This window comes from Tiliqua scincoides, chromosome 5 (genome assembly GCF_035046505.1).
Source record: "Tiliqua scincoides isolate rTilSci1 chromosome 5, rTilSci1.hap2, whole genome shotgun sequence".
Taxonomy (NCBI): Eukaryota; Metazoa; Chordata; class Lepidosauria; order Squamata; family Scincidae; genus Tiliqua; species Tiliqua scincoides.
This window is the reverse complement of record NC_089825.1, coordinates 137,905,800-137,926,667: the sequence shown is the minus strand read 5'-3', so window position 1 is coordinate 137,926,667 and position 20,868 is coordinate 137,905,800. Positions and strand designations below refer to the sequence as shown.

The 20,868-nt window shown below is 48.3% G+C and overlaps 1 protein-coding gene across 2 annotated transcripts; it reads left to right on the top strand.

The window, feature by feature from the left end:
* The first annotated feature begins 5,525 nt into the window (after window positions 1-5,525).
* Window positions 5,526-20,724, top strand: KHNYN (KH and NYN domain containing). 2 transcript variants are annotated; one of them, XM_066628726.1, is made up of 8 exons: window positions 5,526-5,594; window positions 9,782-10,070; window positions 10,910-12,768; window positions 14,508-14,638; window positions 15,749-15,845; window positions 17,737-17,844; window positions 18,658-18,759; window positions 19,160-20,724. In XM_066628726.1, exons 2-8 carry the CDS (start codon window positions 9,828-9,830, stop codon window positions 19,494-19,496), a joined length of 2,877 nt encoding a protein of 958 aa, XP_066484823.1. In that variant the 5' UTR covers window positions 5,526-5,594; window positions 9,782-9,827; the 3' UTR covers window positions 19,497-20,724. The 2 variants fall into 2 exon arrangements, with proteins under 2 accessions (XP_066484823.1, XP_066484821.1); XM_066628724.1 differs by lacking the exon at window positions 5,526-5,594 and adding an exon at window positions 5,729-5,899.
* The last annotated feature ends 144 nt before the right edge of the window (window positions 20,725-20,868 follow it).

The window sequence follows — 20,868 nt, the reverse complement described above, 5'->3', positions numbered from 1 at the left end:
CTATGGCCTTATCCAGCGTGGCTGTTCTTATGTTCTTACTCTGTAAACATTCAGTGCTGTGAGGATGCCCAAAGGGCATGATATTGAGAGTGTTCATTACTGATGGCAAACTGGAAAAAGTCCAGACCTTGTGAATGGTTGTGATGTGACAATAAGATATAGCCAATCCACCTGATACTGGATTGAACAATGGTCTGTTGTAAAGCTACCCAAGGATGTGCAACAAGACCTTAGGTGCATTTCAGATTGGGATGATGCTATGAGATCCTGAAGTGTTTCTGGTAGAAATCTCTGAGATAAGCAATAGTATTGAGATGGAGTGAATCTCAATACTATTGGAGATTCTCTCTATTGGAAAACTCTCTACTTTTGGAGAGTTCCACTCTTAGAAAGCTAATGAATTCCAAAAATTCTAAAAGCTGATTGGAATTGGACACTTATCGGGACTACCCAGATCAAGAGAGCTCAGTGTGGAGACCAGTTCTTGGCAAAAAGGTTGAGTCACCCTCTGAATCGAAAACCAACATTATAGCTCAGTGATTTTTCAACCAGAGTGCCATGAAAGGTCCGCAGGTGTGCCAAAGAAGCTTGGAGCACAGTGGTTGAAAATTGCTGAAAAACTCTTCCGAGTTCTACTGCTCCGTTTCTAGGGCTCTGCCGGTGGAGGAAGAAGGACATAAAATTTGTTGCTACATACAGTTGTCCCAGAAACAGGGCCAAAGAAACAACATCATAAGAGGTGAGGACCTTAGAGAAGACCATAGAGGTCAATGTGCCGTGGGGGGACAAACGTTGAAAATCACTACTATCGCTAGTTAGGATAGCCTTGAGCTGGTCATCCCAAAGATGCTTGGTACAGAAACTGTACCAGAGAAGCTGGACGCAGAAACCATAGCTTGGTATCAAAGCTTGGGGTGCTTCTGTAGTGAGGAGATAGACACCAGAGTTAAAGATGGGCACCAAGAATAAGGCATCGTTGGGGCATCTTGCACAAAAAGCAACCACTAGGTGGTGCCACAGTTTTGGACAATGGTTGACTCAGGGCAATGCATTGCAAAGGGAATTTCCAACAGAGAAGGAACAGAAAGAATAGATTGATTCCCCCCATCTGGCTCTGTCTGCGACCTCTTCAGAAGGCAGAGAAGCGGGCATTCCGAAGAGACGTCCCGTCTTAGCGGTAAGAGAGGTGGAATGGAAAGTCGAGGCCAGACTGACCTTTGGGGGTGGCCAAACGGTTGTTCTTCTGCTGTAAGAGACTTGTGTTGTTTGCATTGTATGTGTCTTCACCCCTGGAGGGAAGGCCTCTCTGCTTTCTTCTGGATTAGGGACAGCAGACAGCCTTGGAACCAATTTCCAGTTGCTGGTCTCAGCCTTGCAACAAGTAACCTAAACCTAACAGAGAGTGTCTCTGTGCATGTGCAGATTGCTTTTCCCTCACTGCTGTCAAATAGCAGAGGAATTAGGTTGTTAGGGCCCAATCCTATCCAATTATCCAGTGCTGGTGTAGTTGTGCCAGTGGGGTCTGAGCTGCATCCTGTGGTAGAGGGGCAGTCACTGGGGCCTTCTCAAGGTATGGAAACATGGGTTCACTTACCATGGGGCTGCATTATGGCTACACTAGAGCTGGAAGGTTGGCTAGGATTGGGCCCTTAGTCCGTGACAGTAGATAGACAGAAAAAGGTTCAGTAGGGCCTTGTAGACTAACAGATCCAATGAGGCATAGCAGTTATAATGTTGAGCTGGGGCCAAGGAGATCTGGTATTAAATCCCTCCTTCAGTCATGAAGCTCATTTTAGGGTCGCGGCACACATGGCTGTTGTAAAGCCAAAGGGCAGGATGAGAGGAGAAGAACTGAGGACAGTCTTGTGTGTTCCTGGGAGATGAGGTGTAAATAAAACAACATATTCTGGCATTTGTCCATCTTTTGTGGACTGGAGCCCATTACATCAGATGAAAAACTGTGGCCCGGGTCTGAATCCAGGGATGTGCGGTGTGTGGGGAAACAGGTGAGGCATAGCCTCCCCGCCTGAGTCCTTTGAAAAGAGCTGTCGCCTTCGTGGGAGATGCCCACGTGTGTTGAATGTGCTTGAGCACCTCCCAGGATCGCAGTGGCACTTTTTGAAATACTGTGAGGGGGATGCTCTGCCTCACCCCATCCACTGCATGTCCCTGTTCCATAAGTTTAGACCTCAAGCAAGACAAGGGCTTCCTCTGCCACTGTTGCTGTAACAATCCTATAGCACAGCGAGGACAATTGTTTGGTCGCCTGTTTTGTGAACTTCTGTATGCAGTTGAGTCTTGTGTAAAAGCCTCGAAGCCAGCGCCGCTTGCATTTCATGGCCTTTGGGCCTGCTCTGTTTACATTTTAATGAGGAATCAATCAGAGGGTGGAATCAAAAGTCAGACGAATACCGTGGAGTCTTCCAAGTGCTCCACACATATTTCTCTGCTGTTATGTCCATATTGAGGATGGGTGGTTATGTTGGAGGCAGAGATATAGTCATTTGCATAAGACAAACTGGGGAGTTTATTGTAGATTCAGTCAGATTCAACCTGGGACACCCTCACTTGTAACTCACCCTCTGAGGCTGTGCTCATGTGCTGTCGGGAGTAAAGTTGCAGCTGTCACCTGGCCCTGTTTGCTGCAGTTCCGCCCTGGGACATGTCAAAGACAGCCGTTAGAATGCCTTTCCTCTGCTACGTTGATCATGGCACCCACTTCCCGCCCATCTGGCTGTGGAGGCCTCCAGGAGGAAGGCATGACTTTGAGGCAGTCTTGGGACTCAAAACCTCTCCTCTGAGAAACAAACCAGTTCTTTGCTACTCAAATCGAAGGTGCTGAGGCTTAAATCTGGCTGGAAGGCACACCTTCTGCATTTGAAATTGTCCCATACCCAGAGTGAAAGAAGGAAAAAGAGGTTAGCATGTGAACAGTAGGAATCACTCTGCACATGCTCTATGGCAAGGGTGTCAAATGTAAGGACTGTGGCCCCTGGAAGCTTTTTATCTGGGCCTCATGATTATTGTGTTCTCCTAGCAACACCATCAACTGCTCCCAGCTGCTGGGCTGCAAAAAGACATTTGGGCAGAAGTGGCACTGCTGAAAGGGTGGCCTCACTGGCCTGTGTGACAATTTGGCTTTCCCGTATCTTGAAAGTATGATCAAGGTTTGCATATTTTCTCTTCAGATAATGAGAGAGAGAACAAAGTACTTATTTCTGGTCATCATCTGCTTAATGATGTCACTTCCGACTTAATGACATAACTTTTGGCCCTCAGCAGGCACCATGAATGTTGTTTGGCCTGCTGTATGAGATGGGTTTGAAACCCTTGCTCTGTGGCATCTTCATATGCCCCAGAGCTGAACCCTGGCGATAATAAGTTCTGGAGCTCAGCCCTGGCCACTTGCTAGGATGAGTGTTCCCAGCACACAGGGTGGAAGCAGCAGTAAGCCCACATCCATCAGAAGGCACTATGGGTGCCATGGGAGTCTGAATTCAGGGCTTTGCCCCAGGGCTCCCAGCACCCGCTTTCAGCACTGTCAGGTTGCCCAACACAGTTTAGTATGTGCCTTTGACTAAATAATATTTAAATCAATTCTTTTTGAAACCTGCTCCCTGCAAACTGCATTGCAAGGACCCCCAGCAAGCTGAAGCAAGCTTGTCACTGCGATCTCATTTGATTGTGCTGGTTTACTAAGCAACTGAGTAGTCCCAGGAAAACGATACCTAAGCAAACAGGTTGGGGAACACCCTCTAGGTAGCTTGTTCTGAGTCTGTGATTGTTGTGACTTCACACCTATCTTTGATCCTCTTCCTTGTTTGCTGATTGAACCCTGCCCCAGATGAAACCCAGGAGCCCAAGTATTGGTTTGGCTTCCTTGCTTCAACCACTTGGAGCCCTCTTGGAACAGAGCTCCACAGTCCTAGAAGCGAGAGGCCAAACGCAGCAGGGGTTTCGCCCCCAACCGTTTCTATCTGAAAGGGGGGACACAGAACATGTTCCTATGACTGGATCTCTGCCACAGTGAGCCCCAAACTCACAGGGCAAGACCGGTGGAGGGTTCTCTGCATCAGAGTTTCCTTTTCCTGCGCTAAGAAAAGGAAAGCAAAGGCAAAAAAAGAAAAAAAACAACCATCTGCAAACTGCAGCTGCTGGAGCTCCACCCCCTTCACGGCCATTGGCTTTTGCAATCAGGAATTTCCCTGGATTGCCTTGAGTTTGTAGGGCAAAGGGGTGTGCATCTGGGGAGACTGTGGAGGAAGGGAATCGAAAACAGCCTGAAGAACAGCCCCTCCTGCCTTTCCCAACAAACAAACAGTGTTTTGGAGATACGTAATGTACATGTGACCACATTCGGGGCAGCAGCTCACAGTATCTCCAAACTGTGAAGCCATCACAATCTAAGACAAACGTAGGGAAATAACTTTTTCCCTACAGGTGTCCCTATTCACCCCTTTAAAAGGGATGGTTCCTGTTTTCTGATACCCTCTGACTGTCTGCTGTACACTGACAAAACAAGTACTGTATCTCACTTTTGTTCCTGTTTGGCCTTGGGGGTTGGGGCCCAGCATCTGCTTCTCTCCAGGTCCCTAGTACAGCAATTTTCAACCAGTGTGCCGGTTGCTGCATTGCAAATGGTCTGCAGGTGTGCAGTGTTTGGGGGAGGATCATTTATTAGTAGGGCTGTTGGGGGATGTGAGCCCCCTCCCCAGCAGCATGGTGTACCTTGTCAACTGCAACCATCCATTGGGGGATGTGAGCGCCGCACCAGCAGCATGGCGGGCCTTGTCTGCTGTCAGAAAACGGATTATTATCATCATATGAATTTTTACCCAGCCTTTCTACCATCCAATGGGGCACCTAAGGTGGCCTTGGTGTGCCTTGATGGTGTGCCTTGACAATTTTAGCTCCTTGTCAGTGTGCTGTGAGATGAAAAAGGTTGAAAATCTCTGCCCTTAGTAGTTGCCCATCAACTCTAGCGCATAAGCATGTACATTTAGGGGCACAGATCCTCAAATGACTGCCCACCCTCTTCGTTAACGACCTATTGAGATAGACAGAGGCCCATGTTTGCCTGCCAGTGCAGGACCCTGGCAGTGTCAAAGCCTCACCATGGCGTTCAAGGGGCCCCCTCCCCCCCCTCTAGAGCCATTCCAAGTGTGGGGAGCAAAATGGAGAGTCCAAAGGGGAGGAAGTGGGGCCACTTGCATGCCTCTGTGAGGCTCCCCACAAAACTTAGTGCTTTGCACCCCCCTCTAGCTACGCCAGTGCTGGCATGCTCCATGGAACTTAATGAGCTTTTCTTCTGAGGAATGCCCTTAAGATGGTTCTGTCGAAATGCTGCGCGTGTGGAAAAGGCGGTGCATACGTACAGGGCCCTCTGTACATGCTCAGACGCCCTTGAAAAATCTGCCTGCCCCTTGTGGGCACAACAGCCAGAGGTTTTTGCACACGGACAGAGGCACTTTGCAGTCCTGCCTCCTCCCCCTTCTGCACGCGGCACTCTGCACATGCTCGGGGCACCTCGCTGGCCCCAAGCTCCCTCCAGAGAGCGGCTGGAGAGCACAGAGGCCCTTCTCTGCACCTGGGAGGTGAGCCGCAGGCAGAGGGAGGAGAGGAAGCCCCGATCTGCACAGGAAGCTGCGAGGTGAAAGTCCTCCTTCCCCGGGGACGCGCCGCCCAGCTGGGAAACTCCAGTCCGGCGGCCCCAGCTCCGCAATGGCAGCTCCGAGGGGGCCCTGAAGGTCCTGCCGGCAGCGATCCGCAGAGATGGGGGCGCCTGGAGCGAGGCTGCCGGGAGGCGCGGCGGGCACTGCGGTGGGCGGCGGCGGCAGGAGAGAGGCGGCCCCGCTGCGCGGCGCCTGGAGGGTGGAGGTCGGGGCAGGAGGGCGCTCAGGTGTGTGCTGGGGCGGTGGGGGCACGATCGGAGCCCTGGGACTGGGGGGCGGGTGGGCTCCCCCCAGGCACAGCCTGCACTGGGGAGGTGGGCGGCACGGAGACACCAGGAAGGGCCAGGCGGCGCCTGCAAAGCCCGCTCAAGCCCGGGCATGTCTACTCCGCAGCAGGGGCCAGGGCAGTGCGCAGCATCGGCGGACCTGGGCGAGCTCCACTCTGGCGCTGAGCAGGAGCCACTCCGGAGTGCGCACTGATGCAGGCAGGAGCTGGCATGGTTGCTGTGACACGCCGATCATCACCCACAGTTCATGCGCCTGTCCATCTAGGACTGGGCAGGAGTCACTCCAGAGTGAGTGGCTTAGAAGTGCGCACTGATGCTGGCAGGAACTGTCGTGGGTACTGTGACACACTGTTCATCACCCACAGTTCATGCGCCTGTCCACCTAGGACTGAGCAGGAGTCACTCCAGAGTGCGCGGCTTTGAAGTGCGCACTGATGCTGGCAGGAGCCTTGGTGGGTACTGTGATGCACTGTCCATCACCAGCGCCTGTCGATGCGCCTATCGATGCGCCTGTCGATCTGTTGGCCTACCTGTCTATCCAGCCACTACGCACATGCATACATGTGCACACGCACACAAGGGATGTGCAGTGGGTGGGGAGGTAGGGGAGGCAGAGCATTCACAACCCATACACTTTTGCACGTGGGTTGTGAGTGCTTGCTCACCTCACATGGCGGCGGCACCTTTCGAAGACACCAGTGGTCAGCCTCCCCGTCCACACATCCTGACACACACATGCACACACAGACATATGTTTGGGGGTGCAGGTAAACAGTGAGTCCCAAAGGCCATTAAATGCGAGACAGGCCGGCTTTGGCATTTCTGTGGGGTGGTGACGCACAAGTATTTGTTCCCGATTGGAGCATTGTGTACAGTTTCACCTCTGGCAGGCAGGGTGGCCAGATGTCATAATGGCAAAAGAGGACGAGGAATCCCAAAATGTAGGGCATCCAAGAAAAATGTAGGACACGACAAAATAAAAGCTAAAAACACTCGTATATTGATTCCATGTGGTTAATTTAAACATTATATTATTTATTTTTAAATTTAAAACTATATTTTGTATAATTTATGAATTACAAGAGGGCTATGTGCTGCCTGCAGGGGCCAGCTCACAGAGAAAAGGAGGACATTTAAGCATTTAAGTTCTTTTCCAGGACACAAGACTAAAAAGACAACACATCCTAGAAAAAGAGAACATCTGGTCACCCTGATTTCATGGCCATTCGAGCTCATTGTTTACATCCTCCTCCCCTGCAAAAAAAACCCCTATACATCCAAATATGTGCACATCCTTTACCTACCTACTGACTGTGAAGGCTTCCTGCATCTGACAAAGTGGACTTGCTAAAGCCCAAACATTTCTGCCGTAATAAATCTGTTAGACTTTCAGGTGCAACAAAAACTGTTTGCTGTTTTTGCTATCCCAGACTAGAAGGGCTGCTTGGCTCCATGTAAACAATCTTTGGAGTTTGGGTCCAAAGTGCTTTTCCCATAATGGGAGTGTGCGCTTGCCAGTGCTCTCCTCAGTATTTTGTATCAAAAATAATTTTATAGCTCCCCTTTCTCCCTTGCTTCTTACAATTGTTGTTACCTAAAAACACAAGTCCATAAATCGATTCAGATGTAAGGGCCCAATCCTGTCCAACTTTCCGGCACCAGTGCAGCTGCAATACAGCCCCGAGGCAAGTGTACAAATGTTCCCTTACCTTGTGGAGGTAACTACCCTCTGTAACTACAAAACAAGTTTAGGAAGAGGGGCCCAATCAGGCATCTTGCCCCAGGCTCAGTGCCAGCTCTTAGCGGCCCTGCTGCAAGGTAGATCATTAAAAATGTGCCCATTTCACAGAATGATGGGAGGCCCATTGAAATCTCACTATAAAAATGGAGTGCAGCTCACCCTCTTCTTTCTTTTCTTTATATTTTTCTAAGTAACAGGACTAGATGGTTATTTAAAAAGGAAAAAAAAATTAAATATATCTAGGTATATCTAGGTAAACAATTTATCTAGATTTATCAATATATCTTGGAATATATCTAGGTTGGTGCCAGATTCTCTATTTCTTGATTCTAACTTCTTCTTCTTCTTCTTCTTCTTCTTCTTCTTCTTCTTCTTCTTCTTCTTCTTCTTCTTATTAACAACAACAACAGTATTTATATATTTATATACCACTTTTCAACAACAAATGTTCACAAAGTAAACTTATCAGTATGTTTTTTATTCACATTCCTCACTCTGTCCCATTGGCTCAGGTTTCACAGTTGACTGACAGCCCAGTCCTATGCTTGTCTACTCAGAAGTAAGTCCCATCAGTGTCAATGGAGCTTACTCCCAGGAAAGTGCGGATAGGATTGGGCTGTTACTCACTCCCAGTGCTGTGCTACTCCCAAGTGCATTCAGTGATTACGCAGGTTGTAAAACCATAAGCCCCAGCCTTCCTTCCTATATTCCTTTTTTTAAAAAACCCCTCGATCTCCATCCTTCTTACTTGAAGAAATACTGTATAAGGAAAAGCTTTCAAGCCATATTCTGCCCAATGGTTTGCAAAGAAGTAAACCCGGTCCTGTTTTTCCACATTCTGGCCAATGTGTACAAAGCAGTGGAATCACTAGGGTTTTGCCTCACCCATTGCAGGAGGTCAGTGCTTCACCCTCACGATACACCTCCTCCCATTCAGTGGGTTTGGCAACGCCTTGGGAAGAATAATGTCAAACTCAGGCTTGCAGTGCTATGATAACGCCACACTGAGAATTATTTAATTATCATAACTAAATTTATGCTTAATTTTTATTTATTTAATTTAAAAGAGCTTTTAGAGTAGATCTAACTAGAGGTGTTCGATTCCAGTAAGATTTGTGTACTGTCCAAGTCTTATTGAACACAATGGGCTTACGTCTGTGTAAAATAAATAACACCATTTTCAAACACTTCTAGATGTAATAGATTGGAAAAGAAAAAAAAAACCCACAGGGCAATCAAACATGAGTCATATAGTTGACAGTTGTGTACCTCATTATTGAACCAGTTATGTGGAACCAGTTATTGCTTTTAGAGTTTAGGGATTGTGTTGCAGTTTCGGCTCCAGGCAGATAAGAGCTTTTTAGTTTGGGTTCCATTCCAATTCACTGAAGAAAATAATTTTTTTTTAAAAAACCCTCTCAGAACCATTTTTTAGATTTGGTACAGTCTTGCAAGAAAATTATTACTCTCTCTATACCGGTGTTTCTCAACCTGTGGATCAGTACCCCCTAGGTGGGTTGCGGGCCAATTTCAGGTGGGTCCTCATTCATTTCAATGTGTATTTTACTTTTAATACATTAAGCTTGATGCTGCCGTGGTATGTGACTGCATTTGGAGAAATGTTACAGATCTGTACTTTCAACAGGTTATTATGTATATGCTTTTAACAACGATAGTCAATAGGGCTTACTCCTGGGTAAGTGTGGATAGGATTGCAGCCTTTGGGATGTTGAGATTTTTTTTTAACACAGATCAGCAACTGCTTGGGAGGGCTAGGAGAGTTCTTCTATATTTTAAATATATTTTTAAATGTATATTTATTGTAAACTTTTCATTTGCTCACTATTTTCTTAATTTTATTTTGTTGTGTGGGGGTGTTAAAAAGTTCCTGCTTGATGATGCCACTTCCAACCATGACATCACTTCAGGGTAATGACATCACTTCTGATGGGTCCCGACAGATTGTCATTCTAAACAGTGGGTCCTGGTGCGAAAACGATTGAGGACCACTGCTCTACACTGCTTAGTTTGAAGTGATGATACATCCCAGAGTACTTTTCAACCAGTTGTTTCTTTCACAGCTTGCTAGCCACACAACGGCCAACATCTTCACTGAAACGGCGTGTGATGCCACAGCCTGGATATCCCACCATGCAGAGTGGAAATCGGACTCTGGATGAATTTGCTGTGGCGGAGGCAGCCCAGGAGATGATGATGCTTTACCGTCCCCGGATTGAGCAGCTCTTTGGGGTGGAACTGAATGTCCTGGGGGTGTTGGGGTCAGCACAGGGCCCCAGTGGGGACCTCCAGGGGGAAAGAAAGATCTGGCTGCAGTTACAGGGATACCGAGAGAATCTACAGCGGGCCAAGGTAACAGGGCAGGAGTGGGAAGGATAAGGGGTCTGACTCTTCTTTGAACACCCACCCTTGGACAAAATGGTTCTGTTCAGGCATGTTTTCCAGTTATTTTGATTTGCAGTTTTGGGTTGTCTGTTATTTTAAAATGTCCTTTGCTATTGGTGTAGCTCATTCTTCTGTTTTCTAAATTCAGTATAATTACTGTTTTAAGTTTTGACTATTTTAACCGTTAGCTGCCTTGGTGGGCTCTGTTGTGGAGCCAAAGGGTGGGAGAGAAGTGTTTTTATAAACAAAATCTAGTGCCAGACTATACGATACAGTTGTGTTGCCCTGCCCCAGTGGTACCTGGGGCCAGGTGACACATGGAGGAGAGTGTTCCCCCCATGCCTATGCTGTCACCCCCTCCCCATTTTCACTCATCGCCTCATAAAACAGCTTCATTTGAAGCTGTATGGAGCTGAGGGTTGGCAGAAAGGCCAGTTTCGCTGCTGTCCGCCCCCAGTAGAAACAGCGGAAAACTGCCACTCTGCTGGGGGGGGGAGGATGTACCCCCCCAGACCTGTCTCAGTTACACCACCGATGTACCTGCTGCATGGTTGGGGGGGGGGAGCATGTTTATTTTTAAGCATCTAAGTCGCACCTGCAAGGGTTCCTGATCTGGTAGCAACTTAAAAATGCTATAGGCTTGTTGTGACCCAGATACAGTAGGCTAGCATGCCAACCAAGAGCCACTTGCACACCGAGGTGTGGATTGGGACAGTTTCCCTTTTGGGCTCTGTGACCACAGCCCAGCTTCTCTTCCAAACTTGCCTTAGAGTGAACGTCACACATACCTGTGCTGTTTTTTCCAGGAATACATCAAAGGCCTCTGTGCCCCAGAGTTGAGCGAGGAGGTGTACTACCCCAAAGACATGCAGTGCATATTTCTCGGGGCTCAAGGGTTGTTCCTCGACTGCCTCATCCAAGGGACCTCTGCTAACCTCACTCTGCACCGTCCAGGCACTCTGTTGGTCTCAGGCTTGGCTGAAGCCTTTGTCATGGCCCAGAGCCGGATCCAGGAGTTTGTGGAAAAACACCAGAAGAATCCCAAGCTGCAAGAGGAACAGGAGGCCCAGGTCAAGAGAGCCTTCCGGGAGCTGGTAGAGACCCACGATGACAAGCACGCTATGGACCTCTTGATCCTGCCTACCTCCGTTAAGGAGGAGTTGCTCAGCTTGGTGAAGGAGTTTCAGGAAGAAGTTGGGGACCAGAGGCAACAGAATGGGGGTTGGACATCCCCTGGCTTTGGGCACAACCGATTGCCAGGGTTAGAAGTAGAAAGCGTGGCCGGTGACAGGTCTCAGTCTCCAAGCAGGACTCAAAATACCTTGGGCATGCCCATGGGGACCAGTAGAATTCAAGAGCTGAGTGGACTTGGAGGCCATTGCGCTGACTTGCCTGCAGGTTTTGGTCAAGCATCACCTCATAAGCCCCAAGAGTCTAGCCAGTCACCATACTCTGCTAGTCCTAGAGACGTTAGGACTGACTTGCCTATTGCCGTTGGTAGGCCTCAGAACCAAATTCTGCCTCAGGTCTCAAATTTGCCAAGAGGCTTTGCTGAGACTGAGGCTCACACTAGGCCTCAAGATGTCCTGGTTGACTTGAATGGTCTGCACAACTGGCCTGGGGTGACCACTTCCTTGAGGCAGGTCCTTCCCAAGCCTTCTCCTAATCCCATTCCAGCTGCCCAGGCTACCCATGGGGTTCTTCCTGGATTTGACAGTCTACTAGGTTCCTTAGAGGATCGTCAAGACCAAGGGAAGAGTATTCAGCATGCAAAAGATCCAAGCACTGTTAGCTTGCCTGAGGAAAGCAACGAGGAGGAAGAGGAGGAGGAGGCATCATCTTTAGGCACTCTTCTGTCATCAAGTTCAGAAAAGGAGTTCAGAATGAGGCTAAACTTCTTTAAAACCATGGGCTATGAGGAGCGGGTAGTAAAGAAGGTACTCTTGGAAGGTGGGGTTCGGGAGGCCCCTTCAACTATCCTGGACAGGGTGCAGATGGAAGAAGCAGGCTTGTCCCAAAAGGATGTTGCCCTCCCCCCAAAAGAGCCTGGGGGAAGAGAGCTCTCTCCTCTTTCTCTGGAAAAGAGCCAGGATGAAAATGACTATCTCAGGGAACTCATCAAAGCGGCGGCAGCCAACTGCGGACACTCGCCCAGTGAGATCCCCGCAGAGATTCAGACGGGAACCCCACTAGCAGGCTTGCTGAGGCGGCTCAACGAGAAAGGGGACTCCCAAGATGGGGCCGAGAGCACAGCAGGCACTTCTGCAACAAAGCTGGGACACGGAGGACAGCTTGGTGTCCAGAGGGCAGCCGTCTTGAATCATGAGCAGGCTGTGCTGCAGGGACCCCTTCAAGAGAGAGGGAAGAACAGTGGGTCCCCTTTCCGTGAGGGCGTCTGCGTTCCACTCATTAGCAAAGACGTTCCTGCTTTCTCTCCTGACACGTCTCCCAGTGTCAACTCCTCATTTTCCACTTCGGGTTCTGAGGAGAGCCGTGTAGCAGAAAGCACCAGCCTGGGGCCTCTTAGCCATCATGTTTCCACAGTGACTGGAGCCCAACGCTTTGAGGAGGCTCTTCAGACCCAGTTCAAGCTCAAGTTGGTCAACACACCTGGGCAGAAAAATCTGCGGAGGATTATCATTGATGGCAGCAACGTGGCCATGATGTGAGTATGGGATGGGGTGGAGGGGTGGGGGTCTTGGGAGGGGTTCTTTTGTGTGGTACCGGCCTCAGAATGTGACAGCTACATCTGTGACAGTGGTTTTCAAACTGTGTTGCAGGGGAACCCTCGGGTTTCTCCGAGAGATGATCAGTAATAATGGACAAGGGTTTTTGGTGTGTTCTAGGGCAGTGGTGCTCAAAGTGGTGGGTTATGATCCACCATAGGAAGGAAAAAAGGGTCATTTCCCCCTTAAGGGAACTGGCCCAGAAATGGGTACCCTGGTGCTGCCACAGTGTTCATGGCACCATGGGGACCCAGGGGCTTGTCTCCATACATGGGGAAAGGGTCTGCGGGCCTAGGAGAAGGTCTGGGAGGCCCGCAGCCCCCTCTGCGGGTCTCCCCCAAGCTTCTTATCACTCTAATACGAAACTTGGGGGAGACCCACAGAGGAGCCGTGGGCCTCCCATAGCCTCTCCGAGGCCTGCAGACCCCCACACCAAATATGGAGACAAGCCACTGGGTCCCCATGGTGCCACAATCACTGTGGCGCCACCGGGTCATATCCCCCCTCCCAGACCCCACCCCTGCCAATGCATACCAGTGGTTCTAGAACTTCCAGAGAGTTTGAGAACCACTGTTCTAGGGTGTTCTCTACGTTCACAGAAGAGGAACAGTCCTCTTGCCGATGCACTGTATGAACAAGACTGGACCCTATAATACTCCCAGAATCCTTTGTGTAAGGCAGGGGCTCACATGTTTGTCAGCAGGCAAGTCAGCGAGGAAATTTTGAACCGCACTGTTGGGAGAAAGTTTGAACACCCACCGAACGCCCACTGGTGTCAAGTTTTCTAACGATGGTCTGAACTAAAAAAAAACCTGTCTGGGGAAAGTGCTCCGGTTCCCTGGTCATTTTGGTTGCCCTGTTCTGCAACTTTCCCAGCTCTGCAGCATCCTCTTTGAGAATGTCAGAGTAGGAGTGGGGAAGCCCAGTTTCTAAGACCCAGTCAATCAGTCAGTCGTGAAGCTCCCTGGTGATCATGGACCAGCCATATCTTCTCAATCTAACCTTCTTCATGGACTTACTGTAGGGATAAAATGCAGGGTGGCTGGGTGGGGCTTGAATTCCTTGAAGGAAGGGTGGGATCAATTATAGAATGTAACCGATTAATAGTAAATAAATAAATAACAGAACTTGGGCGTCTCTGGGAGAAGAAGGTCAATACGGTGCCAGTTGTCATTGGAGCTCTTGGAGCAGTGCCTAGAAGTCTAAAGAAGCACCTTGGCATTCTTGACCTTGAGCAAATTACACCAGCTCAGCTCCAGAAATCAACACTGCCTGGAACAGCGAGAATCCTACGGCAATATCTCTGCGATTTCCAGGATCTTGGCTAGATCCCCAACTGCAGACTATGACCAGCCCAGCATAGACTGTGATGAAGTATAATAATAATAAATAATAAAAATAAAAGAAATATATGATCACGTTATTTTTATGTTGTGGGTAAGTTCCTTCCAGATATCATCTCATATGAAAGGGTTATTCCACATGTGTGGGTAGAAAACCCTCTAAGCCAGTCCGTAGTTCTAACCCTCACCCCCCCCCCACAGTACCACTTTAACAAAGTACGTCCTGTTGCACTTCCTGTTTTGCCTGCTTCTGTTGTCGCTTGGGTTGACTGTGGAATTGCCCAAGCGATTCTTCCTGGGCATGGCAATTTGAGTGCCACCTTCTGTTCTTGCAGGCATGGCCTGAACCAGTTCTTCTCCTGCCGAGGCATCGCACTGGCTGTACAGTATTTTTGGGACCGTGGACACCGGGAAGTGACTGTCTTGGTACCTGCACATCGAATGGAAGAAGATCCCAACGTAAGAGGTATGGGACTGGTCTCCCACCTGAGTGCCATACAGCCAATTAATCATATGTGCTTTTCTTGCTTTGTTGATTCAGGGCCCAATCCTATCCAATTTTCCAGCACCGGTGCAGCAGCAATGCAACCCCAAGGTAAGGGAACAAATCTTCCCATACCTTAAGGAGGCCTCTGTGACATCACAGGATGTAGTGCATGCCCCATTGGCACGGCTGCACCGGTGCTGGAAAATTGGATAGGATTGGGCCCTCAATCTGCATATGCATATGAATTGCTCTGAGAAGAGTATTTTTTTTTTCTCTGATGCATGGACATGTCCCCGCCAGTATCATCTCAGAAGAGGTCTTTCTTTTCTTAGGTCTTCCTAAGTGAAAAGGAGAGATGCTTCTTCCAAGATGGTGTCAGTGGCTTGTGTTTTTTGCAAGTGGATATGTAAAAGTTTTCCACACTTTGAATTTGAATTTAAAATATTAAATTTTAATAATTCAATACATTTTTTAAATACCAAAAATAAATCTACTGCCCAATTAGTTGGATCATTTTTTTTTTTAAATCAGTCAAATGTATTTAATTAATAAGCTGTATTCACTCATTGTGTAACACTGCTATCCTGTGTGCACTTGTTTGGAACTTGCTTCCAAGCTCACATGGCTAAGATGGCGCTGTAGCTAGCAGACACCCACCAATCTGCTCTCGAGGGGAAAGTGTTCTCAGTCCCCTGGTGAGCAGAACATCCAAGACCACACAGATTCCATGCCAGATGTCTCATTTCTCCTGCCATTTTTTTGAGAAAAGCAAGAGATAGGAGGACACAGTTTCAACCAGTGGGAGAGGAACATGCTGTTTCTTATCATCACCATATCCCAGTGCACATGAGATAAGAACTTTGCTGCTCTCCTAAAACCTTTGTGCATGCCAGAAAATTTGAAGTGGGGAGGTAGAGGGGGTTGGTGGTGGCCATAACTAATGGTTTGCTAGTAAGCCGAATCAATATTTGTGGGCCCACGAGCCTGAAGAAGAGATAAAGAAGTCCAGGAACATGGTATTGGCTACAAATGTGATGTCCAGACATTCATGGTGCCTTTTTTGTTTTTGTCTCTTTCCCCTAACCACAGAGCAGCACTTCTTGATTGAGTTGCATGACCTCAGCATCCTTGCACTCACACCATCACGCAAAATAGATGGGAAAGGCATTGTGCCGTACGATGACAGGTAAGCCTTTCTCTAGGTAAGCTTGTGAATTTGGCACAGTTTAGCATCTCTGCCCAGGTGGGCTGCAGTGTCCGTGGGGTTTGCTCAAGCCTACTGTGATGTCATGGAATGTCCAGTAAAGCCTGATATTTCCCCCTGGAAATGTGTCGCTATTGGCTTGGGTGCTGTGATTTCATGGTATGTCCAGTAAATTCTTAAAGATGGCATGGTGGGAAAGAACAATTGTGCAATGCTGATGCTTAGTACAGGGTGATTGCTCTTGACTGGGCAAAAAAAAAAAAAAGGAATCTTACACATGATTTGCTATAGCCAACGTACCTCTTTAGTGGATCAAAAAATTAATCTAATCTAGCCAATATAATTTATTAATTGCCAGGTCCATTTTAGCTCGACTGTCACACCAGCTGAACAGACCTGCAGCGGAAAGGGTGGAAAAGCATCCTTCCGATTTGTTGCCTGTCACTGGACCGTCCCTGGGGTTTCCCCCGGGCTTTCCAGATTGCAAAGCACCAGATCCTGCGATGCTCTGATGAGGTCACAGGAAGGAGCGGACTTGCTTGGAGCAGAAGCAGGAAATGGCCCTGGTGGCAGGCGGGGGAGGGGTACAGGGGAAGGAGCGAGGGTTGAGTCACGGCAGCGACTGGCAAGACTTAACGTGTGTAAAGGGGGGAAGTGCCATGCAAAGGGATGGAAACTGACAGTGGCCACTGAGACAGATTCAGAAGGGGGGAAGAGAGAGAGAGAGGCTGCTTCTTCTTCTGCTAAATACCCCAGATTGGGTATTATTGTCTTAATTTTTTCCAGGCTATATACTGGTTACTCTTACTACAAGTTTTCCAGATGGGCCCCAGGGAAATCTGAGGGCTCCTTTGTTTGAAAACATTCTGCACCTCTCTGTTTGGACATAAGTCCAACAGCGAGTGCAGCCTGTGCCTGTATGGTTGAAACATTAGCAAATGCAACACCTTTATCGATTCAAGTGGTCCCTTCCCCTCCCCTTTGAGCCATTTCAGGCCAGGGTGGAGCCAGACGGAGGCATTCACCTCTGTTTTGCTCCCCCAGCCCAGAATGGCTGCAAAGGGAAGGGGGGGGGGCTGCATGCATGCTGCGGTGAGGCTCCCTGCAAAACTTAGTGCTTTGCACCCCCTCTAGTTACACCACTGCGTGCCTACTTGCCATGACTCTTGAGTATGAGCTCTGATAATAAAGGAGCAGGAGAGAAAAGGAGGAGAAGGAGGGCCACTGTTGCAGGATGGAGTTCCTGGGTAGCTTAATATGAGAGGCTGTGATTCCAGAGAGACCCTGATCCCAAATCAATGTTTTAATGGTGAAAGCCAGCCCTGGAATAGAGCCCAGAAGCAAACTGGTAACCAGTGCAGTTGCCACAGCATTGGAGTGCATCAGAGCTCTGGTCCCTACTGACCCCTGGTGGCTGCACAGGAGCTAGGTGAAGCCTCCAGGCTGTCTTCAAGGGCAGCCCTTTGTAAAGGGCATGGCAATGCTGTAGTCTAAGCCAGAAGTGATTAGGATGTGAATGACCAAGGCCTGGTCACGCCTCCCCCAGGTAAGTAAAAAAGCAGCATAGTAAAATCAGCAGCATTCAGCAGGTCTGAAAACAGATCACTTCCCTGTTGTCTCCCTCGAGTCAATTTCTAGATTGTAAGCCCTTTGGGGGCAGGGACCTGGCTGTTTTACTTTGTCTCAAGCAGCATATTAATTGATGGTGCTATAGAAAGAATACATTAATAACATTTCTAGTTTCTCAGCCAGCCAGGAAATGGTTTCTCTGTACATGGAAAGTATGCAGCCATGAAAAGAGCAAAAAACCAAATCTTACTAGACCCTTCTAACAGAACCTTCCTTTCTGTCTTTGCTCCCACAACACCACCAGATTCATGCTCCAGCTAGCGGAACAGACCGATGGGGTCATTGTCACCAATGACCAGTTCCGGGACCTTGCAAAGGAATCGAAGAAATGGATCAGGATCATTAAGGAGAGGTGAAGTGGAATGCTTGCACTGGGACTGGAAATACCTTCTTAAATGTTCTGGGTTTGCACTTTTAGTGTAGCTGGGCTGGCTTGGGGAGAGAAATGACAGTATAGATTGGATCGCAGGCCTTGTTAGCTGGATGACTGTTGTCCTCTGGGATAGTGTGGCTCAAGAAAGCTAAAAAATTGCACATAAGGTTTTAAACTCAGTGCTGGGGTTCCAACCTTCTGTTGTCTCTGCCTGCACATGGAAGTGTTGCACAAGACACGGACTCAAGGTGGAAACCTCTGCACACTTCTATATGTTGGAGCTCACTTCTCAATCAGCATGCACAGGACTGAATTGAACAGGAGGGATGGGGTTCATGGCAACCACATATTTTGACTTGGCCAGCAAGATTTGTTGAGTCCTCCTGTTCTGGTCTGATCTGTGGGTTTAAATAAAGCCATATAGGAGAGTCCTCTTTGGAGCTGGGCAATTCAGAATGCAGGTGAAGAAATTGTGCAATTGAATTATATCCTATCAGCCCTTATCCTATGGTAAGGCTTCCACAACTTACATGACCCACCATGCAAACCACAGCCCTCCTGGGATTGGGAAGTGGAAGACTGTCAAGCAGCCAGCAGGCCACCTTTATAGCTGCTGATGGGTTGCGCTTGGCTTAGTGGCTTGTGCTCGAGCTGTACAGCCTGCAATATAGAGAGAGCTGGAGTGTTGCTTATTTGCATTGCAGGTCAACTTTGGTATGCAGCTGTTAAAGGAACAGAGGGCCAAGCACAAGCAATGCGTCTTGACTCTGTCTTTGTTTGTGTCACATCCAGTTTGCTGCAGTACATCTTTGTGGGGAATATCTTCATGGTTCCCGATGATCCCTTGGGACGAGGTGGACCCACCTTAGTGGAGTTCCTGAAGAAAAAATCCAGGTATCTATCAAAACTGGGAATAGACCTCTTGCTGGGGTTTGTGTAAGTGTTCACCCAGGAGAATGAAAAGAACCATGTCCTCAATCGCCTCCCACTCACCCCTGCATGCTATTTCACATGGGAAAACAGCTTCGGTTCAATCCCAATAGAAGCCCTTTTTTCTTACTTAAATTACACAGGAAGTTGTGTGTCGTGGGGAGTGGAATCACAGCCCTATTCCCTTACCCTGCTTTGGCCCATGCCCTCTTTCCTTTCCTTGCACACTATTTCCTTTAATAAAACAAACACCAGAAGGAAAACATACAAGTTTAGGGTCACACCTAGTTTGGCCCTGAGCCATTCCTGCCCCTTCCCTTACCAAGCCAGAAAACAACATTTCCTGCTTTATTCCCCATTGCAGGACAAAACCCCCAAATTGCCACTCTTTCCATGGCCGGGGCGTGCCCATGCCAGTGCCTGTCCGCCCTGCCTCGCAGACCGAGGTCCTTCAGCTGCGCGACAGGAGACCGCCGGGTGGCTTGAGTAGAGATCGATGGAGGAGGAACCAAGGAAGCGCTGTCGAGATGGAGGAGGCAGAGGAGACTCCGCGCCCCAAAGGAGAGACTGAAAGGCTGAGAAGGCAGCTTCTGGAGATCTTTGTGGGGCAGGACAAGAGGGTCGATTTTGTGCTCATGAGGAACTTCAGCTGCTGTGACCTCAACAAGCTCTCCGAGGATGTTCTCAATCTCAATTTCTGAGCCAATCAACGTGTGATATTTCCACCCCCTGCCACTCAAAAAAAGTGGGTGCATTGACGCAACAGCTTCCCGGATGGACTTGAACAACAGCATCAAAACATTGCCTGCACTTTTTTCTAGTGTGATGGTAGAACCTCTCCACCTCAAAAGCTGTCCTCTTCACGTTGGGGTACATGGTTTTTTCTTACAAAGTCATAGCTGGAGTTCAGTTCCAAACCCCTTGGCCTTCTGGGTGCCGTGGAAGTAACTCGGTGTTTAGTTGGCTGTATACCAGCCTCAGAGCGTCTGGCAATCAAAGGCATCATAGTTATATGCTGTTGCTTCTTAGGACATGTCTCCATGATGAACATGCAATGATTTAACATGGCTCCCCTCCCAAGGTATTCTGGGATTTGTATTACAAAAGGGATTTCTCACAGGGTTGTCAGGGTTGTTACAGTAAACTGAATTTTTTTGGAAAACTAAAACCAAACATATGGTGTTTCTAGCCAAAGTACACTTTTGTTGATAGTGTTGTAGCAAAATTACATATTATTTTAAAGTTGAGCTTGTGACAAAAAGAATGATGGAAGGCACATGGTGATATCAACCCTGAAATTTTAGTAATATTTTAATGTTTAATTTTATTTCTCTCTGCCCCCCCCCCTGTTATTCTCTTCCGCTCACAACCCTTTGGTCAAGTGTAGGGCTCGTTCATCCCACATACACAATGTGATCATTGCAGTTGTGCAATGAATACCATGTGACAGTGAGCTAGAAGAAAACATTCTAGACTTCGTCAGTGCCCAAAAGCCAATTCCCTCCCCGGCTTCTGAGACCTTCTGTGTCTGACAGCCTGTAGATCACTTCTGAACCCACAAGGCTGGGGATTCTGAGTAGCCCTGTGTTGGCCCTATACTGGGACAATCACATTCTCCCCCTGCAGCAGCAGCCTTCTGGAAGCCTGGATGCGTAGCCACCCCGAACCACTGGGTTTTAAAGGAGAATTACCCTAAGTCTTTCAAGCGCAACAAGAATCCTTCCATGTGGAATATATGGGTAAACTGGGCACCAAGCAGCTGGGCCACAAAGTCTATTACGCTTTTTCTTTCCTATTTCTCGGCTTAAAAAGTTGGCCATTCAACCAAATCAAGCAGTAATTGGTTTCAGACTCTGACCCCCTTTAGGGTACAAACCAAACAGAGAGTTAAAGGGTCATATGAAAATAAATAGGAGGTTGTGTAATGAAGCTTTTGGTCTGAGTTTTCTGTTTCATTATTCCATATATGTAGACATTTCATGATCTCTGCTAACTGACTACGATATCTGGTCCTACTACATGGGAGAAACCCATCTCATGGTTTTACCTTCTGTGAAACGGGCACAAGAACAG